Raw genomic sequence first — 27,904 nt, forward strand, 5'->3', positions numbered from 1 at the left:
TCTGCAAAGTGAAACACAGAGATGTCAAAAGCCCAGTGCTTCTTTTCTAGAAAAAAGTCACCATGAATGACTCCCTCGTTCTCTTAGAATGGCAATGGTGCCCACCTGAGAGGTGCAGGAACTGGGTTCCGGAGAGTTCCGGCTGGAAAAAAAAAAGCCCTGCAAAAGCCTGAATCGAGAAAAGAGGAGGACGGGCTGCAAAAATAGACACGGAACACTCACACCAACCTCCTTATTTGTACAAAAGGTTATTTTTAATCATGGAAAAGAAACTATAGGCAGACACATGATTGCAGAATTAGGAAATGCTACCAAAAGAAGAAAAAGGAACAGCTGAAAACCCGGTCCCAGGACAGACCGCTCATTCCTTTTCTCTAAGAAGGTCGCTCAGGAAAATAATGTTATCTGCAAGGAGAGAAAAAGAGACAAGTTACGCATTCAAACATGGATGGACACAAACACGGAGTCAAAGACCACTGATTTATTAGTCACCTTCTAAGCGACCATCCCAAGTTGATGCGCACATATTAAGTTAAAAACTATGAAAACAGCAGAAGCGTTTAAAAGAAGACTAAAACCAGACGCCCATATAAGAAACCCACCATCCAGAGCAGGCAAGGTCTCAACTCTCCAGACGACAAGTAGAACGCATTCACATACTAGACAATGGGTGGATGCTGCTGAGAATGGCTACTTAATGCACCGGCATGGGTAGTCAACTTGACCCCACAACCCACCTCACATGGGTTCTCAATACAGTGGTAACTCAGGTTTAGTACTTAATTCGTTCCGGAGGTCCATTCTTAACCTGAATCACCACTTTAGCTAATGGGGCCTCCTGCTGCCGCCGCTGGAGCACGATTTCTGTTCTCATCCTGAAGCAAAGTTCTTAACCTGAAGCACTATTTCTGGGTTAGCAGAATCTGTAACCTGAAGCGTATGTAAACTGAGGTACCACTGTACTTGAGGAGAGAACAGAGGGTGCAGCCGTTCCAGGACTACCTATCCAAAATAAAGCGAATGGCTTTTACGCGATGAGCTGCTTACAAATGTTTTGCAACTTTGGGGTTGGTCCTAATAATGGGTTGCATTCAGGTAAGTTTTACTCAGAGCACACCCACTGAAATCAATGAACCCAAGTTAAAGATGTTGATATGTTTCAGTTAGTCCTGAGTAGGACTAACCACTGGCTACAACCCAAAGTTATTACCAGCATACCGTGGGGTGTTTTTAGCAGGTGTTTTGTTCATTAAAAGGGAATTATTTTCTCCCTCTTTTCCTTAGCCACCTCTCCAAGCTGCCTCTCCTCCAACAACCACCCTGTCGGACAGAGAACGCAGGAAGATGGGAGGAAACCTATAATCGGTGGCACAGCCAGACATTCAAGTATTTCCTGCTAAACTCCTGAAATCTGAACTTTCAGACAAGGCTCGCTTTCTTTGAGAAAGCAAACAGAGTCTGACCACCCTCTTAGTCGGCAGAGGGGAAGCGTGCAAAAGCTCACAGACAAGGAGGTAGTAATTCTCTGGATTCTGCCCTCCTCTCAATTTCTGAATGCAGCTCTCAGCTCAAAAGACACATCAAGATGCATTTAGAAAACAAACGAACTTGTATTTTAGGACAAAGTAAGTTTTAAACCACAGAGTTAAACCACAGAGCCTAGGACTTGCCAATCAGAAGGTCAGCGGTTCAAATCCCCGCGACGGGGTGAGCTCCTGTTGCTTGGTCCCTGCTTCTGACCACCTAGCAGTTCAAAAGCACGTCAAAGTGCAAGTAGATAAATAGGTACCGCTCCAGCGGGAAAGTAAACGGCATTTCCGTGCGCTGCTCTGGTTCGCCAGAAGCGGCTTAGTCATGCTGGCCACATGACCGGGAAGCTGTACGCCGGCTACCTTGGCCAATAAAGCAAGATGAGCTCCGCAACCCCAGAGTCAGCCACGACTGGACCTAATGGTCAGGGGTCCCTTTACCTTTACCTTAAGTTTTAAAATGTGTACAATGGGATAAAGTATGACTGAACGTTCATATGTCATGAGGAAATACATTTAAGGGCGTGCATTGCCTGCAAACTTTCTAAAATGAAAACGACTTACACACCAACGAGAAAATGGGAGAACTTGAAGAAGCATGTGCAAAATTAAAGCAGAGCAGACACTTAGCTGTCTTCACTAAGAGCACCCAACAGCGACACCTTGTGGCACAGGCTAGGCATTTAAGGCATTACTCAGTTCTATCTAAATCTGCCTTGTTGTTCGAAGCAAGGAAGGCGAAAGGTGGTTCGGATGCATGGGCAACAAGCACAGCCCATTTGCCCTGCCTAGCTTGTCATAGGAAGTTATTTACCTGCTATGATTGTTGTGGCTTGCCGCCTTACGTTGTTCTTGTCTACGTACTCGCCGTAGTCTATCTTCCCTTCCACGTAGATCCGAGCACTGCCAGAAGCCAAGTATAAGACAACAGGGGAGATTAATGGTGACATTTTGCTGGTAGTGGTTTAAGAGCTACCGCTAACAGATAGCGCTCATCTGATTATTCCGTAGTCACAGAAGGTGTGAGAGGGAAGGAAAATTTCAAAAGCTATTGCGGGGGGGGGGGGGTGCAAACCGGAGGGTGTCTCATCACAGCAGGCTACTGAAATGGGTCCTTCTGGGTCTACACACACACAGGCTATTTTAAGTTGTGAGTGGGCTTACAGACTCAGACTCCTAGAATTGTAGAGTTGGGACCACAAGGATAATCTATATTCCAACTCCTCTTGCAGTGCAGACATCTTTCACCCAACATGGGTCTCGAACCCACAATCCTGAGATTAAGAGGGTCTACCAACTGAGCTATCCCCGAGGGCTTATTTATTTATTACATTTATATTCTGTCCTTCAATCAAGGAGACCAAGACAGCCTACACGGTTCCCTCCTTCCTCCCATTTTATGTGAGGTAGCCTAGGCTGGCAGGTAGTGACTGCCAGAAGGTCAGGCAGTGGGCTTCTTGCTGGCTGCTTGGGGGCTTGAATCTGGGTCTCCCAGCCAAAATATACTATCCAGTCCGGCTCACGTGGGCTTCCATTCTGGTGTAATGAACATCTTGTGGCTTAGCTGGATTTAGATCACAAATAGGAGAGGACAGTGCAAATAAATATATAAAGGTAAAGGGGCCCCTGACCATTAGGTCCAGTCGTGACTGACTCTGGGGTTGCGGTGCTCATCTTACTTTATTGGCCGAGGGAGCTGGCGTACAGCTTCCGGGTCATGTGACCAGCACGACCTAAGCCACTTCTGGAAAACCAGAGCAGCACATGGAAACACCGTTTACCTTCCTGCCGGAGTGGTACCTCTTTATCTACTTGCACTTTGACATGCTTTCGAACTGCTAGGTTGGCAGGAGCAGGGACCGAGCAATGGGAGCTCACTCCGTTGCAGGGATTCGAACTGCCGATCTTCTGAGCGGCAAGTCCTAGGCTCTGTGGTTTAACCCACAGAGCCACCCGCGTCCCACTAAATATATAAGCACCATTAATTACTACGGCCACTACATTTATTACCAGTTCTTCACCTGCAGGTCCTAGGGGGAGTTAGAACAACTTAAAATTTCAGAATTAAAACAAGATAGTCACAAGAAGAGGGTGGGTCCTAACCGTCAGGTGTCAAGGGCCACAACAACAAAAAATGCATTTAAATAGCTCCAAAGAACACTAAAACACATTTCATCTATCATCCTTATTGTGAGTTAGGTAAACCTTAGTATCCCTCCTTATTGTAGACTTATGTCTGAGGCCCAGACTGGTTTGCTTAAGAACATCTAAGTGATTTCATCGCCAGGGGCCTCCTGCCTCAGTTCATACATTAGGCCAGACCACAAACCCCAGGTTTTCTATACCAGAAGTGGGGGACCTGTGGTCCTCTGGATGCTGTTGGACTCCAACTCCCACCAGTCCCAGCCAGCATGGCCAACAGTCAGGAATGACCTGGAAGACCACAGGTCCCCCATGTCTGCTGAGCAGGGAAGATTGGTATACAAAGAATGTCAGCAGTAAGCTCCTGAGGTTTTGTAACGCCTGACTGTTACGCAGACTTCCCCCAGGTTAACTCACCCCTTCTTCACATACTGATACGCCACATCTCTTAGCCCCGGCCTGAACACAGAGATCCTGTGCCATGTCGTCTTCTGTGTAATATCACCTCGGTCAAAAGGAAACACAGAACAGATAAACACCTGTGGATTCATGGTCTTTTCTAGAGGGTGGGTTAAATCAGCCTTTTTGCAACGTGGCTCCCTCCAGCTGTTGTTGTGACTACCAAATCCCATCATTTCTGGCTGGGGCTGATGGAAGGGGGAGTCCAACAACATATGGACGGCACCACGTTGGGCAAAAACTTTCATGGGGTGGAAGAAGCATTCACTTCAACTCCATCGCATTTTCTTTCAACATACGATCATGGAGTTTCACGGTGCAGCTACCCCGTTTCTCAACAACAGACACCCACAACAGTGCATTCTGTGTGAAGGAGCCCCACAAGTGTGTTGCCATATGTGCACAGACACCCTCCAAAAAAAGATTGTTATTAGCCCCAAATCCCAGCACTCCACAGCCTAACATGTAGGAACTCTACGCACATAGAACCCTTCGCCCGAGACATGGAGAGTATGGATTGTCAAGGACACCCACAGTGGGGAAGGAGAGGCACAGCTATGCTGCACTGCAACCCATGAACTTCCTCAATGCCAGAGAGATGCTTGCCTAGAATCCCCTAAAGTGAGCCATGTTCATTTGGGTAGGGGACCTTTTCCAGCAGACACTGGGTTTAGAACATAGGCGAGTTAGTTCCTGCTGTTCAGTGTTAAGAATACTGTATGGGGGGGGGGACAAGTGCTTGGAGGGCACTGAGTGGGTTAGGAGATAGCAGAGATGGAAGGTGAAGGTGGCCTCAGGAATAAGGCTTCTCCAAGAATTTGGGAACAGGATGTTAAGCTAAGGTCAGAAATAGCAACGGCAAAAGGTCAGGAGAGGCAGGAGGGGGAGAAGTCAAAGAAAAATGAGCCCCGCTGGAGTGAAGAGCAATGAAGGACACAAGGCAGGATAGGAAAAGGAAAAGAAAGAGTCAGAGAATGGAGGGATTTGTACACTGCTTAGAGAAGACACTTAGATTAAGTGGTATATAAACTGTTGAAATAAATTATTATTATTATTATTATTATTATTATTATTATTATTATATTGCATTTATATGCCACCCTATACCTGGGGGTCTCAGGGCGATTCACAATAAAATATAAATATAAATATAAATATAAATAAAGTATAAATATATTTGTTATGGGATTTTTGTATTTTATAGATATGCTTATGTATATTATTACCCTCTTTATTATGCTCTCTGCCCTGTGGTCTTTTTGACAAAGGGTCTTAAATAATAATAAAAAACTGGCATTATAACATAGGTTTTGATTAACCTATGCTGAAACGAAGGAGTTGAGACTTTCATCTAACACAGCATAATGTCAGAACAGCCCCCTAAATATGTCGCAGTTAACAACGCTGAGCCCTCAGCAGCGACAGCAGCTCACCTCCTTGGAACGATTCGCTTTCTCCCGATCGCCACATCTCGTTGGTTGCAAGGCTGAAGATGGTGACCGGGTTTTTGCCTTCAATTTGCCTCATGACAGGATCCTGTCCTACACGGCCAAGTAATTGGATACGATTCAAGGCTTTGAAGAAGAAGGAAAAGAGAGCAGGAATAACTTAAGAGAAGGAACCACCATGGTTGTGTTGACACACCCTTGGCAGCACGAAAGACAGTTAAATAGCACAACGAGATTATCTGATACTGACTCCACATGACCCACAGAGCTTGCCTGTCTCGTCTCAAGAAGAGCTACTTACATCTTTCAAGGACTAAAGGCAGTGCCGGCGACTCAGACTCGTGCCTCACAAACTGGCGCATCACCTAGAAGAAAGGAAAACAATGGGCAAAGCCAATACAGCAGGGATAGGGAATCGTGTTTTTTTCTGTCAAGGGCCACACTTCCCTGGAAGTAATCTCTTGGGGGCCACGCGAAGCAAGCCCATAGGGAAATTCGTCTTGCGAAGCAACTCGCAAACGGAAAACCCTTTCGTCTTGCGGGTTTTCCGTCTTGTGAGGCATTCGTCTTGCGGGGCACCACTGTAGTTCGGTGTCCAGTGACACACTTCAGCTCTGCTAACAGCCATCACCCATCTTCATTCATTTGCTAGTGCCAATAAATAAAAGGTTTAATAAGGCCACATTTGTACCATACATTCAAAGCACTATTATGCCACTTTAACAGTCATGGCTTCCCCCAAAGAATCCTGGGTACTGTAGTTTGTTAAGATACTCCCATTCTCCTCACAGAACTTCAGTTCCCAGAGTTCCCTCGGGAAAGGGATTGATTGTAGTGCTGTGAGAAGAATCAGGGTCTCCTAACAACTGCCAGGGCCCTTAAATAACTACAGCTCCCAGAATCCTTTGGGGGAAGCGATGGGTGTTAAAGGGGTATAATGGTGCTTTACCTATATGGTTTCAACATTGTCTAAAAGGGGCAGGTCTGACTGGGATTCTTGGACCCTGCCACAACGGAGTAGCAAGAGGCTGACCAGTAGCTGCTTAAAGCTGGCATTGTAGGGTTCTGCTGGCATCCAGGCCATATTGTGCCACACACTAGGCTGAGGAACTCTTTTGTTTTCCAGTTAAGGGTGACATTCCTTTGTGAGTAATCTGTTAGAAGTTGATGGCAAAAGCAGACAGGGCTACTGCTTTTCTCTCCCCCTGCCAGAGGTCTGAAGTATTTGCCTGCAAAGGTCTTTTGCAATTAAGCTGGGCTGCAATTTTTCACAGTTTCTTTGTACCACTTCTCACACTTCAAAACCACACCCTACTCAGATGGTCAAATAGCACACATACAACCATAAGCAACTTCCAGCTCCTTGACTTTGCTTTAAATACATGTCTTCTACTTCACAGAAAACAGCGCTTAAAAACTGTGCCAAAAGACTATGGAATTGTTACCTGCAGTAAGGGCCTGCGCAACATTTCTGCTGCTTTCTTTACGTCTTCTTATGGGGACTTTGCCACTTCCTCTGAAAGACAAAGCAGCTATTTAAACAGTCAGTTTCCAGTTGCCAAAATACCTTACTCAATTTGTCTCCTCTTAGAACACAATAAAGCTATCCCTTTTGTCTTTTCTGCACACTTCACATTTGGTCTAAGTCCCATATGCGCTATGCATCTAAAGCACAAAGCATAGGAAGCATAGAAACAAGCCAGGAGTAGCTGAAGAAACACAGTAACTCATCAGTAAGGCCATCTTAACAGACATGGAAGAAAAGGGGATAACTTAAACCCTGCCTTCCAGATGTTGTGGTGCTCGATCTCCCACCAGCCTCAGCTAGTGCAGCCAACTGTCTGGGGTGATGGGAGTCGTAGTAACATCTGGAGGGACACAGATTCCTTATTCCTGGTTTAAAGTGAATCGTTTTGTGGCAGACCCCCAAAGTATTTCAGAAAATCCCGACCCTTTTCCTTAACCCACAGGAGTCATTAGACAAGACAAATTAAGTGGATTTCTGGCTCTTGCCCCAGGGTTATGATCAGGACTAAACCATGTCCTTAATCATCCCAAACAATCACTAGCTGCCACCACCAAAATATCAATACTTTGGGCAGGGTGTGTGTGGGTGCATTTTACAGGGTCACCACCCTGTCAACCTCTGCTCACCCTAGCAGGCTCACATGTAGTAGCATGGCTGAGAAGAATGAGACAATAATCTGGGGTGAAAAGATACAATGATTCAAAAGATGACATATTACTTTCACCGAACAGTTACAAATTATGAACAGAATACACAGAACATGGCATCACAGCCAGCTAAGTGTTAGTTCTCCCTTGTTTGCGGTGAAGGTTAGACAAAGCTGGTTAGTTAGTAAGCATTTGTTCCGATTTGCTGGCAGGGAGGTTACATGACATTGCCTCAGAGCAAGTGCCATTTTCCAGTGTGTTTTCCTTCCACTTTCCTTACTGCACAAAGCCTGATCTTAGGAGGCAGCTAGTTTATTGTGCAAGTCCTCCTGGAATTGCAATTTCCAGAGTTCTCTAGGAAGAGGGATTGTCTCTTAAACCACTCTGAGAATTGCAGTTCCGTGAGGGGAACAGTGGCCTCCTAACAAATCTCAGCACCCTTTACAAACTACAGCTCCCATGATTCTTTGGGGAAGGAAGCCATGGCTGTTTAAAGCGATATGCCGGTGCTTTAATTGTGTAGCGCAGATGCGGTTTTAACCGCGTGCTTTAAAAACTGCATTAAGAGAGCATAAATTTGAAGTCGCTTTCTCTATAAAGTTCACAACAAACCCAACGTGGTGGTGGGAAGATAAGCTTGTGATGCTGACGGCTCTGGCAGAGATGTGCGTCGAGGAAGAAGTGGAGATGCGCTCCCGGCAGGACCCGCTTTGGGGAGATAAGAGAAGGGAGCGCTCATCGTGCAATACGAGGGATCAGAGAGGAAAATTAAGACGCACGTATGAACAGGAGAGGCACGTCCGAATCCGAGGCAATTAAGGCCAAAACGCGGACACGTGCATGGAGTCACGCGGGCAAAAGCAGCGGGCGTGCAGCTCCAGGGGTTTTACATGAGGATGCAAGAGGCTGGATATACTGGGCGGGGGTGGTGAGCACCGTGCGATTTGTTTGCAATGATCATAATAATACGGGATAAGAATAATATATTTATTTATACCCCACCTTTTCCCCGGGCGGGACACAAGGCGGGTTACAGGTAAAATCAAATTACAGGTAGAAATCAAAGCAAGGTTTGCTTTAAACAACAACCTGGGGATCTACTGCATTAGGAAAAATGCACCCCTGAATACTCTCTCCCCGCGCTCTCTGCACCCTCTATTTACCTGGAAGGAAACGAGGCTCCGTTTGCCCTCCTCAGATTCACGCGCTCTCAGCTACGCGGATCCAAAGAGATAGGAAAGTACAGAGAAACCCACCGCGGGTCCGCGCGGATACTTCCGGTGTGAAATGGAATTGGGACCCCTACAGCGCAGACCACGCCGGGTTGAACCATAGAGAGGCGCAGGGGTAGAGCGACGCCACACCGGAAAGAGGGCCGAGGACCCAACGGCGCCTTTAAAGCGGAAGTTGGGGCTGTGCGCCGAGCAACCAACCAATCAGCGGCAGCCTTTCTCTCCCTCCTCCTCTATAGCCCCTGGACCAGTTTCCGGATTTCAGTGGCGCTATTATTTCCATCCCCGCCAGACGGGAGAGCGGGGCTGGTGAGAGACCAGGCGGGATCAGGTCCGTCGGCTTCCTGCCGCCTGCAAAAGAGGGAGTATTTAAAAGGGACTCCGGAGAAGGAATAAGCAAGGGTCCTTGTTTCTCCGTATACACACACACGAGGAAGCCAATGCCAGTCCTACTTCAGAGTAGACCCGTTGGAACGAATGAACCCGAGGAAGACTTCGCCCAGGTCAGCCGCCTTTTGGGGGCAACCAAAATGACTCACCTTTTAAAAATGCTGCCTGTGCGTGTCTTCTGCTTCTCTGGTGGGGGGGGGGGGGGAATAGCTGGACTTGGAAGTTGGGTCCCCTGAAGACTCCTAACAATTGCCCTCACAACCCCCAAAGAGCTTTGTGAGAACTCTAGATACAGTGGTGCCCCGCAAGACGAACGCCTCGCAAAACGAAAAACTCGCAAGACGAAAGAGTTTTCCGTTTTTGAGTCGTTCCGCAAGACAAATTTCCCTATGGGCTTGCTTCGCAAGAAGAAAGCCCATAGGGAAATCTCCGGGGACCTCTTTTAAATGCTGGCGGTGGGGAGCAAAGCCTTTCGCCCCCCCTCCGGCCTTCAGAAGAGGTCCAGGAAGGCTGGCGGGGGCCGAAAGTCTTTGCTCCCCACCGCCAGCATTTTAAAAGTGGTCCGGGATAGCAGGGAATTGCGCTGCGCTTTCCCGCTATCCCGGACCGCTTTTAAAATGCTGGCCGTCGGGAGCAAAGACCTTCGCCCACCGCCGGCCTTCAGAAGAGGTCCTGGACCTCTTCTGAAGGCCGGCGGAGGGCAAAAGTCTTTGCTCCCCCCCGCCTGCCTTCCTGGGACAGCGGAGACTTCTCCGCTGTCCCGGGCGATCTTAAAATGCTGGCGGGCGGCAGCGAAAGCTTTGCTGCTGACCCCAAGCATTTTAAGATCGCTTTTTAAAATCGCCAGCATTTTAAAATCGGAGAAGTCTCCGCTGTCCCGGGGGCTTTTAAAATCCTGGCGGTTGGCAGCGAAGCCCTCCTGTCCCCGGAGCTTGCGGGGCGGGAGGTGGGGAGAAGGGCTTTTCTTCCCACTGCCAGCCTTCAGAACAGCCTTCTGAAGGCTGGCGGTGGGAAGAAAAGCCCTTGTCCCCCCCCCCTCCAGCCTTCAGAAGAGGTCGGGGGACAGACTGTCCCCGGACCTGGTCTGAAGGCGGTTTCCATAGGAACGCATTGATTGATTTTCAATGCATTCCTATGGGAAACCGTGCTTCGCAAGACGAAAAACTCGCAAGAAGAAAAAACTTGCGGAACGAATTAATTTCGTCTTGCGAGGCACCACTGTATGTATGAACGCAGGTATGTTGCTACCCAGCACAGGAATCGGCCGACATGGTCGGGAAGAATGGCAGATGAAGTTGATGGACTACATGGAACTGGCGGAAATGACTGGCAGAATCCGACACCAGGGAGAAGATTGGAAGAAATTCAAAGATTATTTACAGAAACATTGTAAAATTAATGAATGTTAGAAGGGTGTTGGAATGAAGCTATGTGGCTTTAGCAGAAATGTTATAAAGGATTAAGTAAAAATAGATCGTTAATCGGCTAAAGGAGGAAAAGTAAAGTTAGATTATGTCAAGACAAATTATAGGACAAAAATTGAGAAAGATGGAAAGGATTTGCTGAAATAGCTAACTTAACTAGAATACAAAAAAGGGAGGTGCGAGGAGGTCGATGAAACAAGCAAATGAAAGATAAGTTATGGGAATATTTATTGTGTTTTTAATTGTTTCTGTTTTCGTTTTCGTTTTGTTAAGATAAGTAGTGTTTTCTGTTTTTTTTTCTTTATTGTGATGTGTTGTTTTGTTTAATTTTGTGTTTTCCTTTTTTTCTTTCTGTAACCCTTAAACCATTAATAAATATTACTTTAAAAAAAAAGTTTGGGGAAAAAAGGGAATCGGCCGACATAGTGCCCTCCACATGATGTCAGAACACAGTTCTGCCCACAGCCATCCCTGGGTGGGCTTTAACCCCTTAGCGGAATTAAAGCTATATCTATTTAAAACATACAGATAATTACAATAAAACCAGCACAGCACCAGCCCTTTCATTAAAAGCAGCCAGTTCCCAAAGGCCTGTTATTCCGAGGTCTTCACCTGCCGGCAGAAGGACAGCAAGGAGGAAGCCAGTCTGACTTCTCTAGGAAGAGCCACCATGGCCAAAGTTCTGGACTGATGAGAGATGTCCTCTAGAAGCCTCTGGAGGGCACTATATTGGTTATGCCAGCTGTAGCCCCCCCCCCCCCAGTGCAGCCTTTGCACAGCAAAAAAATGTCATAATGTTTGCAACATACATTACTCTGGCAAAGCCCACAGTGGAGCAACTCAAGATGCATCCTGGAATCAGCAACAAGACTGTGTGGTCACAGGTAATGTTATCAGCCCTCCCTTGTATGATCTGAAACAAAATTTCCACACACATACACTTTAGAAGCAAACAAAATTAGAAGCTTTATTCACAAATGTATCACTTTCTTTTTTTAAGAAAAAGAATCATTTCTCAACAGCTATAAAATTTGTGCTGTCCAGCAGCTAGTGAAGTAAAGCTATCTTCAGGAAAGTCAGGGGAACTCACACAGAGAGGCTTGAAACCCCCAAAAGACACTGCTGCAATTGGCCAAGTCTTCATGACTGGGCTAGTCAACAAAGCAGTGTTTTGTGTTCAGGAAAACCACAACAGAAGTTAACACTTCGACAGGGGCATAAGGTTTACTTTATTTTATTTATGAACACTTTACATAACATAATCCCCAGAAAATCAAGGCGTTCTTAAAAAGCATTTATAATTCCCTTCCAATGTGCTTGAAACACCACCACCCATCCCAGACGACACTTGGCAAAAAAACAGATCAATCCTTTACCTGTCAGTATTGTCAGCCACCCACATTAAGAACAGCAGGTGCTCTATCCTGGACCCAAAAAAGACAGCTATCAAGACCAGGCTGTATCCTGTCTGCTATTTCTCATGGAAAACAATCTGTTTCCAAATATAGATTTGTTTTATTCAACCCCCAATGGCAGCAGGGCTAACCTGTTGATTTTAGAAGGATCCTGTTCATTAGGTCTGTTGAATATTAAATATATATTTTGCATTGGTTACTTTCTCTGGCTCGGTAGATGGAACTTAAATGTTAGTGATGGCAGGGCCCTCCCCAACTGCAAGAGGAACAAGCCATCTGCTGCCTAAATCGTATTCCATTTGAAATACAGCCAGGGGCTGTGTGTTGTTTTAAAGTGAAAAACACAAGGGGTCTTGAAAACACAGAATAACCTAAAAGCTAGAGAAAGGAAATAAAGTTGTACACTCTTCTGATAATCCTGGGAGGGAAAACAAACCCACTCGTTTCAGGCAAAAGGAAGTGACAGACAGGTTTAAAAAGAGGTTATGTTGTAATGTGATGGGTAGCAACTATCTCTTACAAGTAGCCAGATTTAGTACTATGACAATCGCATGATGGAATAAGTAAAAACACAGTCCCTTAAATCTGAAGGTGTCTCTTGTTTCTAAGGGGTGTGTTTTCAGTGATTTGAGGAGCCTAAACCATCAAAAGCCACCAGCAGTAAAGCTAAACGACCGGGCATTTTTCCCTCCAACCAGACGCTTCTTGGTGTTTGGGTGCTTTGAGTTGGCTCCAGATTCTTGAGGCCTGGCACATTCCAAAAATTTATCCTTTTTGAAGCTCTGGGCAAGACGGGCTGCTCTCAGCTCTCTGAAAAAGAGAGGAGGAATTTGGTATCATTTAACACAAGGGGTTGCCAATGTCACACACACATTTGCACATACAGACTTTCCTTCCTGCCCACAGGGCCCCCTTCCACTGTTGAAAGTGGGCTTTCTACTGTTGGTAACAGTAAGTTGTGGTGTAGTAAATAACAGTGTGCTTGGTTGCAGTGTGGATGGGCAAAACTCTTGCTACTTTATTGGCTCCCCCCCCCCCAAGAATCCTGGGAATTGTGGTTTGTTATGGGGTCCTATAACAAGTCAACACCCACAACAAAATGCACTTCCCAGGATTCTTTTGGGGAAGCGAAGATGGATAAGAGTGCTTTAAATTGCATGGTGTAGATTTGCCACAACCTCCTTTCTTCCCTTTGCCCTGCCCACTCAAAACTAGCATGAAGTCACAGACCCTCCTCCTCACTTTAAAATAGCAGGAGATAAATAAAACTGACATGGAAAGTCAGTCTACAAGGAAGACGTGGCACTCCCAGTGAAGGATTGTATCAGAGGCATGTGGAAACCCAGATGTCAGAATTCTATGATGAGGAAAAGACAAGGCTTGGATTTTTTCCCTGAAATAAGCCACAGTTGCATTTAGAACAGATAGGAGAAGCATTGGCTATCCAAATGCTGCTGAACTACAACTCCCATAATCGCTGGCCACGCTTGCTTGGGGCCTGGTGGCCGCTGAAGTTCAGTCAACATCTGGAGAGCCAGTGGTTCTTCACACCTGATTAAGAACATGTTCTCCCTGCAAAGGAGAAGTCGCTTCCAAGCCAGGTAGTCCAATGCCCTTGTTGTTTGCAAATCATGATTGGCTACTGAAGCATGAAGGTCCTTTTTTTTACCTTTCCAGCATGGCAATTTTGAACCTCTCCTCATTCAGCTGTTCCTGAAGCTGGGCAGCTTTCCCAAGAGAAGGCCGGAGGACGGAGTGTTTGGTTAGTGCAGTGGCTGATGGCCTCACAACCGGATCAGGATGAATCATCAGCTGATGCAAGCAGGGGAAAGAGAGATTTTTATATTCAGTGATGCGGTTGGGTAATTTTAGATGCTGAATTTTCGGGGGGAGGGCAGGCTCTTTAGATGGCAATGTGTTTTGGGCATTACTTCAGCTATGCGGTAAGCCTACCCTGCTACATAACTGGATAGCTCAGTTGGTTAGAGCGTGGTGCTGATAACCCCAAAGTTGTAGGTTCGATCCTCATATGGGACAGCTGAGTATTCCTGCATTGCAGGGGGTTTCGACAATGATCCTCAGGGTCCCTTCCAACTCTATGAGTCTATGATTTGAGCACCCTCCTCATTCTGCTGAGTGGGCTCCTTAACTTCTGCCTCAAAGTCCTGATCTGACGGCACCATGGCTCATATTATTGATGTGTGGAAATGTCACTGCTTTCCTCATGCTAGGAACTTAGGAAGCTGCCTTACACTGAATGAGACCATTGTCAATTCAGCTCAGTATTGCTTACACTGGCTGGCAGCAGCTCTTCGGGGTTTCAGGCAGGGGTCTCTCTTGGCCCCACTTGGAGATGACTGGAACCAAACCCGGGACATTCTACATGCCAAACATATGCTGTACCACTGAGCTACAGTCCTCCCCCAAAGGACACTCACACTGAGCAGTTCTGCAAAGCCCCGCGACAGCTGCTGAGGGATTAGTGGAAGGTTGCCTTGGCGGATGTGATGCCACAGGGTGCCGTTGGTAGGCAGGGAACCACAGCCTGCTGCCAGAGAGATGGTCAGTGCAAGGGCAAAGATGTCTGCTTTGGGCAGGTAGCAGTATTGCTATGGAGGAAGCAGAAGATTTTAAAAGGGAAAAAACTGTCAAGAGAAGTTATGGACCCAAGTCTGATCATGTTCAAATCAGCATCTCTCTTCAGGAAAAGGGATTTTAATGGGAAGTGTATAAGTTCCTGCTTCTGCTGAAGCCCCCATGAGCCAAAGAAAGCCCAAATCATTACCTCTTGCAAGACTTCATTGGCCAAAAATCGGCTATCACCCTCTTCCACCTGGGGATTGGTTATGGATGTCACATGTCCAAGGTCCCCTAAGAAAAAGAAACTTGTGAGCCATGAAATGCATTAATATGTGCCAGTGGTCTGTGCAAGCTTTCTGCATTCAGCGAGTCCTACGCAAGACAGATTAGTCTGCTGAAGAAACTCAGCATGTGCTACAGAATTTTATTTTATTTTTACTTGTATTTTTATTACAGATTCGTTTGCCACCCTGGGTTTCTTTGGGAGGAAAGACAAGGTTTAAATTTGTTGAGTAGAGGAATTATACACCAGGGCTGTGGTCCTCTTTAGGTGGTTGTAGTCCAAGTCCCACTAATCCCAGCCAGCAAGGCCAATGATGACAGTTGTAATCTTGCAATCTCTGGAGGGCTCTTCTTGAATGCTGGAACCTACAGCTGGCTTTTCTGGCCTGAGCCTCTCAGTGTTCTAGGCTCACACATACAATATATAATACTTCTTGAGTGAAATGTATTTGTCTACACTTGAGAAGGAAGCTAGCAGGCTGAAGGCAACTTTCAGGTTATATTACTCAAGTCCAGCAGCACCCTGATTAGGCAAGGGTGGCAATCCATCCATCAAAGCAGGAATCAACCCATGGGTGACCTTGTTGGATATGTTCTATGCATTTTTTAAAAAATGGAATAAATAACCCCCAAACAACCTATATGCAGTTATGTGCGTTCAGTTGATTCTTGCTGAACCCATTCTAATACAATGGTGCCTCACAAGACGAAAATAATCCGTTCCGCGAGTCTCTTCGTCTAGCGGTTTTTTCGTCTTGCGTAGCAACCCTATTAGCGGATTAGCGCTATTAGCGGCTTAGCGGCTATTAAAGGCTTAGCGGCTTAGTGGCTAAAAGGCTATTAGCGGCTTAGAAAAAGGGAGGGGGAAGCAAAAAAAATCGCAAGACTCGCAAGACGTTTTAGTCTTGCGAAGCAAGCCCATAGGGAAATTCGTCTTGCGAAGCGCATCGAAAAACGGAAAACCCTTTCGTCTAGCGGGTTTTTCGTCTTTCGAGGCATTCGTCTTGGGGGGCACCACTGTATCTATTCAGGACCCAGAACAGTTCTACTTGCCCCTCTTCCCACTTAATGTGGCCCGCTCTTCCATGGGTCCCATCTGAGAATTTGGAGCAGAAGGAGAGAGAGATTGGTATGTACACCCTAAAAACCATTCAAGTCTTAGCCCTAGAAGCATAGAGTATATACACTACCAACCAATTTTATACACCACATTAGAAGAGGCAAAGCCGTCGTCTTCACTGTCACTCTCCTCCTGACCAGCAGGCCCAATCAGCTTATGACATATAAAGATATTGCCTGTAAATGCAAAGACAGAAAAACAGCACGGAAGCTCGAAATGCCCACACAGATAACCTGCAGTCTGCATTCCACAATCACTTTTTTGCCTGCCACTAAATATCCAATCTGGGGAAGAGAGAAATGCTGTAAGATAGACAAGTGGATTTCCTTTTGGATGAAGCTATGACTTTTGGACAAGATGGATTGCTTCAAGAGGTGGCAGAAAGATATATCTAAATTTGTCTGGCAGGGCAAAAAGCCCAGAATAAAGTTTAAGATTTTAACAGATGCAAAAGATAGAGGGGGATTTGCCCTGCCAGACCTAAAACTCTATTATGAATCAGCAGCATTTTGCTGGCTGAAGCAATGGCTACTTCTTGAGGACACAGACATTTTGGACCTAGAAGGGTATGACAATAACTTTGGTTGGCATGCTTATCTATGGTATGACAAGGTAAAGGTGCATAAGGGCTTTAAAAACCATATTGTTAGGAAAGCATTGTATAATGTTTGGATTCGATATAAAGATTTGTTGGAAAGTAAAACCCCCAGGTGGTTGTCACCAATGGAAGCTAAGGCAGTGAAAAAACTTAACATGGACACCAATTGGTCAAAATATTGTGAAATTTTAGAACAAGATGGTGAAAAGCTTAAACTTAAGAGTTATGATAAGCTAAAGCATAAAGTTCGAGATTGGTTACATTATCATCAGATAAATGAGGTATTTAAGCAAGACAGGAAAGTAGGATTCCAGAAGGAGAGGTCGAAGTTAGAAATAGAACTGTTAGAACCCAATACTAAGAATCTGTCTAGAATGTATAACTTGCTGCTGAAATGGAATACACAGGAAGAAACAGTTAAATCAGCTATGATTAAATGGGCACAGGATATCGGTTATGACATCATGTTTGCTGACTGGGAGCAGTTATGGACCACTGGTATAAAATTTACGGCATGTAGTGCCTTAAAAGAGAATATAATGAAAATGATCTATAGGTGGTACATGACACCAGTCAAGCTTGCAAAGATCTATCATTTGCCCAATAACAAATGCTGGAAATGTAATGAGTCTGAAGGAACCTTTTACCACCTTTGGTGGACCTGCCCAAGGATTAAGGCCTACTGGGAAATGATCTATAATGAACTTAAGAAAGTCCTTAAGTGGACCTTTTCAAAGAAGCCGGAGGCCTTTCTCCTGGGTATGGTTGGCCAACTGGTACCAAAAAAGGATAGGACATTTTTTATGTATGCAACTACAGCGGCAAGAATTCTTTTGGCAAAGTATTGGAAGACGCCAGAACTACCCACTCTGGAAGAATGGCAGATGAAGGTGACTGAATTTATGGGACTGGCGGAGATGACCGGCAGAATCCGTGACCAGAGGAAAGAGACAGTGGAGGAGGACTGGAAAAAATTTAAATTATATCTTAAAAATTGTTGTAAGATTGTGGCCTGTTAAGATGTCAGGGGGTAAGAAACAGAGAATTACAGCTGTAAATAATAATGTTAAGAAATTTGAGAGAGATACAAATAGAAAAAAGGACTAAAGGGTTGCTGAAAAATTGCAAAACAAGGATGCAGTGTAAGGGAGGTATGGGGAAGTCACACTTTTTGTGTTTTGTATATGTCTATTTCTTTTCTCTTTTTGTGTGCGTTGTTGTTTTCTTTTTTGTTTTTTGTTGGCTGTGAAAATCAATAAAAATTATTTTTTTAAAAAAATGGATGAAGCTATGACTGATTTTACGGTTGTAAGCATCATCACCCCAAATTCAAATGAAGCCTAAGAAGATGTATTTCCAGAGTTTTCCAGCAATTGGGGCACAGTAGGGCTTGAATTATTTTATTTCAAAGAATCCTTGAGGAAAGGCGAGTATTGCAAAACTGCCCCCTTGTTGGATGCAGGAAATCCACATTTAGAATATCCCCATTGCTATATGGTCTCTGCTGGAAGGGGTCCCAACAAGGGACAGCCCACCATCCCTTTAGATAATTGGTTTCATTGTCAAACTGCCTTTACCATCAATATGTTTCTCTTGATGTTTGATTGAACTATATCAGCCCATTAGATTTAGGCAGCAGAGCCTTTGTCCCCTTCTATGTGTTTTCACCCACTCACAACCCTGACCTCCAATCAGTCTTTGCTTCCATAGGCGGAATATACCTAGAGTTCCTTCAGCCTATCCTCATATGATCCATTTCAGTTGTGGGTGCATAGCTTCAGTGAATTAAACTAATCTCAACCCTGTCTACTCAGAAGTTGGTCCTACTGAATTCAATTGGCCAGGTAATTGGGGTTATGCCCAAGTTAGTAACAAGCTAGGCTCAAGTTTCCCTATTCCTTAGAACAAAACCCTAAACAAGGACTGGCACAGTTCCTATTTAAATATGATGAGCCTCCATCCCGTCTAAAAGCGCAACTGTGCTTAACTCACTTTTCTCAAAGGGTCATGGCAATGTGCTTATGCATGCCGTTCACAAATATTAAAGCACTGACCAAACTGCAGGAGGCAGTGGAAGACAAGAGTTCCTGGCATGCTCTGGTCCATGGGGTCACAAAGAGTCGGACACGACTTAACAACAACAAAGCATTACTGAACAGAAATGCTTACTGGGTTTGATGTCCAAGTGAACCAGGCCAGAAGTGTGAATATATTTCAGTCCCATGGAAACTTGCAGCAAGATCTCCTTCAGCTCAGATTCTTTGAAATAATCTGATGTATTTGCCTTTTCCAAAAGCACATCTTGGAGGCTCCCACCTGTGGAAAGCCAAGCAATCACAGCAGACAGAGTTCCTCGCCCACTTGTTCACAGAGCCTCCTTCTAAAGCAGATTGCGCTCTTTTAGAAGGAGGAATTTAGAAGATCTGGTTAACAGTTAAGTGGTAGCCTCACACTTCTGCCTCTTAGAGTTTTGGTTTGAATCTACTAGCTTCCATCACTTTCATTTCAAAGGGTTTTGATTGACATCTTCTGCATTGGCTCTTTTATATAAGGAAACTCCCAACATTTCTGCTAGCCAGGCCCCCATATAGATTTTGGTTTATCTCAGTACTGTATCTTTTTACATATCTTAAATTCCATTTACTACATTTCCATATCAGTTTGTGATTTATTTATTTTTATTAAAATAATTCCACCAGTGTTTTAGTGCTAATTTCTCCCAATGCATATTTTGTATGTCAACCTTTGCAAGCCATTCCCTAAATATAATTTTGCCTTTTTTTAACCTTATATGTGCATTTTATGGACACCTGCTCTTAGTATATGCATTTTGTACACATCATTTTGGTTGGAGAACTGGGCAGAAGCGTACGTGCAATGGGAATACCCATTTTTTGCAGATCCTTCTGCTCATTCCTCATGTTTGGTCCTTTAGAGATCCCAGATTTTGCATTTGGGGTGGAGGTGGAGAGCTTCAATTCCTTGTGGCAGTTTGTGAGTCTAGAAAGCAACAGGGTGGCAATTCATCTTGCTCTTCTGGACTTCCAAACTCCATGAGCATCCACTAACCTCAATTTAAGTACACAAAGGACTACACAAAGTGCATGTGAATTTAAAGTTTCAGTTAACATGGGAAGTTGAGCAGTATCCTAAGCCCCCACCTCTACCCCCAATCCTTACCATTGCAGTGCTCATTCTGAATGATCATGTGATCATCTTCTGCCCAAGCCGAGTAATATCGCACAACATGGGGATGATGGCCGAGCACAGCATGGGCATAGACTTCCCGCAAAGCCATTTGCCTAGAGAGAATGAGAGAGAGAGAGAGAGAGATATGACCCATCATTCAAAGAACAATATTGTTGCGAGATCAGGAGTTTGGACAGGGGAGGGTTAATGGAGTCAAACAAGACTTCCTGGAGAACTTGACAAAGTTATTCTTTAAATGGCTGGGAAATACCTGGAAGGGGATACGCTTCTCCACCCCCACACTTAGAGAAACAATAGAAAGGTAAGCGCTGGTGACCCTGAAGTCTCTCACCGCTAAAAGATCTCTTTTGGGGGTGGGAGAGTGGGGGGAGGAAACAGTATTGTTATGGAACAAAAGTTCTTAATTCAATACTAGATTAGATTTCACTGGAGCGCTGGGCACGGACTAAGGAAAGGCAAGCCCTGAATGACATGGGGAAGGAAAAGGTTCATTAAACGGATGGCGGATTTCATTTTTAAATGCTTTCAGTCTGCTTTTCACATGACCTTTCCCAATACTTGGCTAATCTCAAATCCAACTTATTTACAGACTAGTTAGAGAGCATCTTAGAGGATGTGAAATGTGGTTTGGGGAATCCAAAACCAAACATTACCTTTGGAGCCTATAGTGGGAAGAACAATGACAATACCTATCATGGTCTATTTAAAAAAATGGGTGGGGTGGGAGAGTTAAGATAAGCAGCCGTGGTACAACTTCTAGCATCATTCAATCCAGAAATTTATTGACCAATCCAGCCAAGGCTCTACTCATTTCATCATGGTGTGCCTGTGTGTGTTCTGCGGTGGTCACTTACTCATCTGAAGAACCAGCAAGGGGTCTCTTGGAGCGCTTGATGGCATAGACGCACCCATCCAGCCTTTTGACGCACTTGTACACGGAACCAAATTCCCCCACACCTATTTTCTCCAGCTCCAAGAATTCCTTCTTGTAGCGGGAAACCATGTTGCTCTCACGTAAGAGGAATCTCTGGAGGAGGGAGAGAAAAATCCACGTAAGTTTAAGACAGGTTTGCCCATCAAATCCCGAGCACGACTTGAAGAGACCTTGTGATGTGAGGCCCTGGGTTCTGCTTCCTGGATGCAGTGATGTCCTTCCAGAAATAGCCAACATTGCTTTCCCACTGGCTACCTTGGCTGGGCCTGGTGGGCATTTGAGTCCAGCAAGATCTGGAGTTGGCACCAAGTTGGCTACCCTACTTTGCACACACAGTATGGTATCCTGCTTCGCTGGAAAAGCTTCCTGTCTTCTTCCTGATTTATGAATGAAGGAAGATCACCACCCTTACAATATGTCACTTCACAAGCTACTTTGGATAGTGCCCTTAGGGTCCAGAGTAGTTTGCTATGCAGCATGGTGCAGATGAAACAAAATCCTCAAGTCATATATTTTCCACTTGCAGGGTCAAAGCAGCTGGAGAGGAAGGACTGAGCATGATTTTTTGCAGGAAAAAAGCAGTGCAAAAGCGAACTATTAAAGACACCCCCTTCTTTGCAATCGGTTCACCACCAGCAGCTTTCAAATTGCAGCCCGTGTCAACATTTGGCAAAATATAAAGCCTGATAAATCAAAGAACTGCACCCAGTATGTATTTATGCTCTTGCAGAAAATGCTATTGTTAGATGTTCAGATTTTAATCAATGGTGTTGGCACTGTTTCTCTGCTAAGAGCTTCTAGTAGATCATAGCACTAACCTAGAATTAAACTTGGAGAGGCACAAACATCAAAGCCTTCAGGGCAGATGGAAATGGATCCAATATGCTGAGTCAAAATACTGCCAGCAGCCGTGCCAACATAAAAGTGCCTGCCCTGCCCCATTTTGTTTCCCTTGGCATGTGATTGCTTTTGACGTCTATGGTCAGCACTCTGTTTTCCCTCTCAGCCCACAACTCTGGCTGAATAATTCACTCCGCGTGTAAGTTATAGCATCAGTGCTGACTCAGAGGCAGAGGGCATGCTATGTGCACAGGAAGCCACAGGTTCAATCCCTTAGAAAAGACCCTGACCCAAAGAGCGGCCAATATTGGTAAGATGGAGAATGATTCTCACCTGGTAGAAGGCCGCTTCCTATGCTCCCAGCAGCATTTCAAATTAATGAAGCCTGAAGAGTTAGATATGGACTGGGACAAGTTTCTTACTAAATCACATTGCCTGCAAGTTCGCAGGAGTGATGGTCAAACCAGATCAAACCAGTGGCCCCCGGAACTCTCTGCTTCTTCCCCCATTCCTGTACTCTCCAGATGTTTTGGACTACAGTCCCCATCATCCCTGACTACTGCACATGCTAATTGGGCCTGACGGGAGTTTGAATGTACCACCATCTCAAGGCAGATACTGCATTACACAGACATCACTTCACTTCTTGGATTGTTATTGATGCTAAGGAAGTATCCTTCAGGTTGTTCTATAATTTATTAGAGTTTACATTACGATAGGGGGGGAAGGGGGGACATTTCACTTAGCTTAATTGAGAAAGAGACTGGAGCACATTGTACAGTCAAACCTAAGCTAGCTTTTTCAAGGTAAACAGCAAGCAAATAAGCATTTTGTGCAAGTTGGAATTTGTTAATTTTTGGAATGGAAATTTAGGAATTTGTTGATTTCTGGCCAAGATATGATCAACCCATGTACAGGGTTGCATCTAAAGTTAGTCCAGTGCAGATGAGACCCATTAATTTCAATAAACATTGGTAGCTTAGGCCCATTCATTACAGTGGGTCTGAGTATTTAGTTATTTTTGCTTTTGCATCCCACATTTTCTCCAAGAAGCTCAAGCTAGCATACATGGTGTTCCCTCTCTCTGTATTATTCTCACAACCACCCTGTGAGGTGGGTTAGACTGAGAGATGATGCCTGGTTCAAGGTCAACCAGGGGGCTTCATGGCTGAGGGGGGGATTTGACCCTGGTTCTCCAGGTCCTAGTCTAATACCTGAAAACCTCCTCCACCAGGTTCATTTATGGCAAGTGCATTACTACCAGGAGAATCATTGAAAATGGGCAGGAGAGGGTAGAACTGGAAGAAAACAGGGAGCTGAACTTCCAAGTAGTTTTAAAGCTGAACCAAAGTAAACTTTCAGCTTGGCCTTCAGCCTATACCTCAGCTTATTAGCCGTACTTTAGAACTTAAAACAGAGATCTGATGCAACGTGTAGTTTAGTTTTGAATGGTGATGTTGTTGAAACCTGTTAAGTAACTATCTGGTGTTGTAATAACTATTGCCTTGCACCACTTAATTTTTCCTCCCCACCCCATTTCATTAAAATATAAAATGATGGGCTTTCTTTGAAAATGTACAATGAAAAGAAAGTCGGTGCTAAGATTACTCTTTGTGTTACAGCAATACTGCTTTCTGCTGCTATAGGCTCACAGTTTTCCCTCTTTCAGTATTAAACCAATAACATATGGTCATGGTGCTTTTTGTGCACTTGTTTGAAGAAACACCCTACTCACCTTGGCAGGCAACCCTGGTTCCACCTGGCTCTCTTTTTGGCTGGGATCATCCCTGAAATGGTAAGTTTAATCACGTGAAGAAGCATCCCGACTGCAAAGACAAGACGCAACTCCCAACTCTATTATTCAGTTTCAGCATTTAAATATTTCAAACACCAGCTTCAGGAACTTCTCAAGCCACATGAAGTATTTATGTAGGCATTTCCGCATAAGCATAAGAGACCACTAGAAAAAAAATTCACTTCAAAACCACAGAGGCTATAGCCCTCAATTTAGGGTGATCGACATTCTAGTTTACAATCAATTCAGATTTCAAATTAATGCACGGCTGCCCTGACATCTGCAGACAGAGGGGGTTAGTGATGCAGCATTTTAAAGGCATGAAATCCAATCCCAGTCTTTGTGAAATCCGAGACACTTGGAAACAAGGATTCATCCAACTCTGACAGACCTGAGGTTAGGGGATGGATTTGGTGATACATGTTGTTTCATGGGCATAGCCAGGATTCTTGTTGTGGGGGCAGGAGCAGAACCAACGTGATTGGTTAGCTAAGTATTTCTGTTGTTTTACTTGATCTAGAGAGGGGCAACTGCTACACCCATGTTAAGTTTTGCATGTATTTATTCATAAGCCTGCCCTGTCCCATTTCTGCAGTAACTTGGCAATTTCTGTTTTTTAAAATTAGGAAAAATTGTGTTTAATCATATCCTTAAACAGTATTTTATCATAACACACATACTTAAATTTTTGTTTTATATTCCAATCTTTGCATTTCTTGAATAAAGTGCTTAATGCATTTTGGTACATTTCTTTCTTTTTGAGCTGGCAGTACTGCAAAATTCAGGGAAGTGCAGAATCCCAAAGATTTGTGCTATTAGTCTGGGAGGTGCAGATCAGTTCAGTTTGCTTTAAAATGCAGACCAAATGACATCCTCCACCATCCCTACCTGCAGAGAGCTTAATTTTTGAAATCCTACTCCCCCCCCCCCTTCCTGTGCCTGAAGATACAGGAATAACTCCTGCAGTTGAAAGCAATTAAGCTTCTCAGTTAGCCTTTGGCATCCGGACCCATATTGATGCAATGCTGATTGCTTAGTGACAGTTGATTACGCATTGACAATTGACAGCTGCTGGTTGGACCAGTGAAGGCCGAAACCTGTCTTTCCACAGTAGGCCATCCGATTAGATGTACCACGACCCATTGTCAGTAATCTTTACAGTCAAGTGCCATTATGCTTTTCACTCATACAATACTCCCTACATGCTAGCTCCCCCAGCTAGGCATGGCTTTGAGAATCAGAGTGGGAGGAATAATCTTCCTATTGTTTTTTTAAATCTATTTTTTGTAAACATACAAAACACACGCAGCCTATTATTTAACACTAAGAAACAGACACAACGCAGAACGCTTTCTGCTTCCTTCGCCCACCTCCAGGAAGATTGCCAATTCTTAGCTTTGCGGTGTGCTCGACTGGTTTAAGAGAGTCACAGAGAGAGGTTATTAGAGTGGCGCTTTTATTGATCAACACAGCACTTGCTGGATGTCTCCTTTACATGCAGCAAAGACAAAGGAGCCCTCTTTGGGTTGAGGCAAAGGCTTTCAAAGCTTCCTATTGTTAAGAGAACCTTTCTGCCAAGAACTCCCAGAATCCCAACAGTTTTATCCAATACGCTGCTTGATGCAAGAAGTCCAGCACATTCCCAACAGCAATGGAGTGTGTTTTGAAGTGAAGCAGCTGAGCAGGACAGCCTCCCCACACCAGAGCCATGCTCCCAGGAAGGCCTCCAAAAAATCCAGAAGCTGTATTGACCTACAAACCCACTGAGCTTCAACAAAACATCTTCTACCTCTGATGCTCAAGGCACTATGCCCAGCTGCCCAGTTTCTGGGAAGCACAAGTAGGGAGAGTGCTGTTTGCTTCCTATAGGTATCTAGCTGGCCACTGTAGGAATGGGATACTGAACTAGATTTCATTTGAAACGCAAACCATCTTGCAAAGAACGAGGAAGGAGGAGGAGTGATCTGCTTTGCATGCAGAAGACATCCCAGGTTTAGTCCCTAGCATCTCCAGGTAGGATTGGGAATGTCAACAGCCTGAAACCCTGGAGTCCGAACAGATGGGTCAGCTTGATGGGTCAATAGTCTGATATGAGATAAAGGAGCTTCCAAACTACCCCCTCCATAGATGACTGTACAGCCTCTGGAGAGATTTCTTATGTGGATTGTAGGGTGCATGCTCAGTCTTAAAGGATCTACATCGACCCCCAGTACGTTTCCAAGCACAATTCAAAGTGTTGGTGCTGATCTTTAAAGCCCTAAACAGCCTCGGCCCCGTATACCTGAAAGAGCATCTCCACCCCCATCGTTCAGCCCGGACACTGAGGTCCAGCTCTGAGGGCCTTCTGATGGTTCACTCCCTGCAAGGAGTGAGGTTACAGGGAACCAGGCAGAGGGCCTTTTTGGTAGTGGTGCCTGCCCTGTGGAACACCTTCGCATCAGATGTCAAGGAAATAAACAACTATCTGACTTATAGAAGCATCTGAAGGCAGCCCTGTTTCGGGAAGTTTTTAATGTTCAATGTTTTCTTGTGTTTTTAATATTCTGTTGGGAGCCGCCCAGAGTGGCTGGGGAAACCCAGACAGATGGGCAGGGTATAATTAAATTATTTATTGTTGTTGTTGTTGCAAAGGAATGTCAGAAATTTATAGCAGGCAAGCTGTCAGAAGAAGCTTGTCCATTCTTATCAAACTTCTCACTCATGAGGCCCTGCAACACAGTATTAAAAACCAATGGGCTACAAGATGGCTACCCTCTTATCTCCCTTTTCCCCCTATAGAATATATATTCTTAAGAAAAAAGAGAAAACACTCACAGCTCCCCTCTGGCTTTCCTCTTGCCACTGGGATGGAAAACCATTTGCCGATAAGACTCCGGTGTGAAGGGGTTAATGTTAACTAAGGAAGCAGGGGGAGTTTCCTCGGAGTCAGGGCAGGAAGTGAACCTCAAGTTCCTCATCCCTTTGGCGGGGAACTTTCCCACAGGTGAAGGGAAAGCAGTCTTGGACAAGAGGCTCTAGATAGAAAACAACAACAGACAGTCAACGGAGAACAGTCTAGTCGACTAGCATCAACCTGCAATAAAGAGGAAGGTCATGATGCTTGTTATTCCCAAACTCACCAATACCTGTACACCACATTAAGCCAGGGGTAGGCAATGTAGTGTCCGCCAGATGTTGGATTCTCAACTCCCATCAGGCCTAGTCAACCTGGCCTATGGAAAGGGACCATGGGAGCTGTCCAACAACATCTGGAGAACCAGTTTTCCCACCTTTGTTATGCTTTGAAGTGCCAGTGGGTTAGGAATGTAAAAGACCTGCCTTGCTACATCAGACCAAGGACCATCCAAGCCAGTGTTAGGATAATGGAAGTCCATCCACATCTGGAAGGATCCACAATGGCTGCACCTGCTACACAAATTGCAGCTGGAATATCAGAGTCATGTGAAGGCTTTGACTTCCCGTCAAGTCGAATCCTTGTCAGCCATATGGATTTAAATCACAAAAAACGGGTCTTTCAACTATGTTACTATCACAGTAGGCTATTTTTGGCAGCAAAGCTTAAATACAGAACTGCAGATGCCAGGAGGATCTGCAGGCATCCAGCTTAACAAGTAGGAAGATGAAGGGGATTTTCTAAATTGCTCCATTTCAAACCTTAAGAGAGCAAAAATGCAATTAAGAGACTCACTCAGGATTGTGTCTTTATAGCTCGCAGAAGCTCCACATCCAAGCCTGGGACTTGGAAGTGACAGAAGCTGCTTTGAAGTAAAGCTTGTTCCTGCAATGCTACTTGAAGTCATTTTGATGGTAAAAATATATACATACACTCACAGTATGGTGCACCCATTAGAAAGAACTTCAGCAGAGACTCTCAACAGTCAGCTATTCATCTGAGAGAATGTAGGTGCAGCTTTTACAATGACAGAGGGAGAAGAACCACCACCGAAGGTGTTTCTATCTACCTAGCCCAGTATCACTGTTAAGCAGGTGTACATTTCATTTACACCCCATCTTTCCTTCAAGGAGCATAAGGCATCAGGCATGCTTGGCCTGCTCCCCAATTGCACCCTCACAACAACCCGGTGAAGTAGATTCAACAGAGAGAGTGAGTGGTCACTCATGGCCAAGTGAAGATTTGAACTTGGGTTTCTCCAGCCTCAGTCTATGACATTAACCACTGCACAGCACTTCCTTTTATAGATACCATACTATTGGGACATGGGGCACTGGATAGGAGAGGTCAATGGCACCACAATGACTGCAAGTGTTCCTTAACAGTCAGTGGAAAAGTTGCCAAGTATGTCCTGTTAGGATGGCCGTTAGCTAGGTGG

The 27,904-nt window shown here is 44.9% G+C and overlaps 2 protein-coding genes across 9 annotated transcripts in view; both read right to left on the reverse strand.

Annotated features, from left to right (window-relative positions):
* Positions 1-232: 232 nt before the first annotated feature.
* Positions 233-9,134, reverse strand: SSBP1 (single stranded DNA binding protein 1). Of its 3 annotated transcripts, none has more exons than XM_083701049.1 (7): positions 8,917-9,134; positions 7,024-7,094; positions 5,880-5,943; positions 5,564-5,704; positions 4,089-4,176; positions 2,344-2,432; positions 233-405 (listed from the first exon to the last, which is right to left on the reverse strand). In XM_083701049.1, exons 2-7 carry the CDS (start codon positions 7,045-7,047, stop codon positions 362-364), a joined length of 450 nt encoding a protein of 149 aa, XP_083557175.1. In that variant the 5' UTR covers positions 7,048-7,094; positions 8,917-9,134; the 3' UTR covers positions 233-361. The 3 variants fall into 3 exon arrangements, with proteins under 3 accessions (XP_083557175.1, XP_083557173.1, XP_083557174.1); XM_083701047.1 differs by having other exon boundaries at positions 4,089-4,182; positions 8,917-9,131; XM_083701048.1 differs by having other exon boundaries at positions 4,089-4,182; positions 9,010-9,112.
* A 2,606-nt stretch (positions 9,135-11,740) lies between these two features.
* Positions 11,741-27,904, reverse strand: part of WEE2 (WEE2 oocyte meiosis inhibiting kinase) — a gene marked incomplete at its 5' end in the record, with an annotated part of 30,110 nt that continues 13,946 nt past the window's right edge. For all 6 annotated transcript variants that reach the window (XM_083700313.1, XM_083700308.1, XM_083700309.1 and 3 more), the window contains 10 exons: positions 11,741-13,024; positions 13,884-14,026; positions 14,653-14,823; positions 15,000-15,085; positions 16,271-16,372; positions 18,964-19,110; positions 19,975-20,096; positions 20,859-21,031; positions 23,514-23,565; positions 26,388-26,587. In XM_083700313.1, coding sequence (XP_083556439.1) covers positions 12,859-13,024; positions 13,884-14,026; positions 14,653-14,823; positions 15,000-15,085; positions 16,271-16,372; positions 18,964-19,110; positions 19,975-20,096; positions 20,859-21,031; positions 23,514-23,565; positions 26,388-26,587 — 1,362 coding nt within the window. In that variant the 3' untranslated portion in view covers positions 11,741-12,858. The remainder of the gene's footprint in view (positions 13,025-13,883; positions 14,027-14,652; positions 14,824-14,999; positions 15,086-16,270; positions 16,373-18,963; positions 19,111-19,974; positions 20,097-20,858; positions 21,032-23,513; positions 23,566-26,387; positions 26,588-27,904) is intronic.

Source organism: Podarcis gaigeae (assembly GCF_964106915.1).
Source record: "Podarcis gaigeae genome assembly, chromosome: 10".
Lineage (NCBI taxonomy): Eukaryota > Metazoa > Chordata > Lepidosauria > Squamata > Lacertidae > Podarcis > Podarcis gaigeae.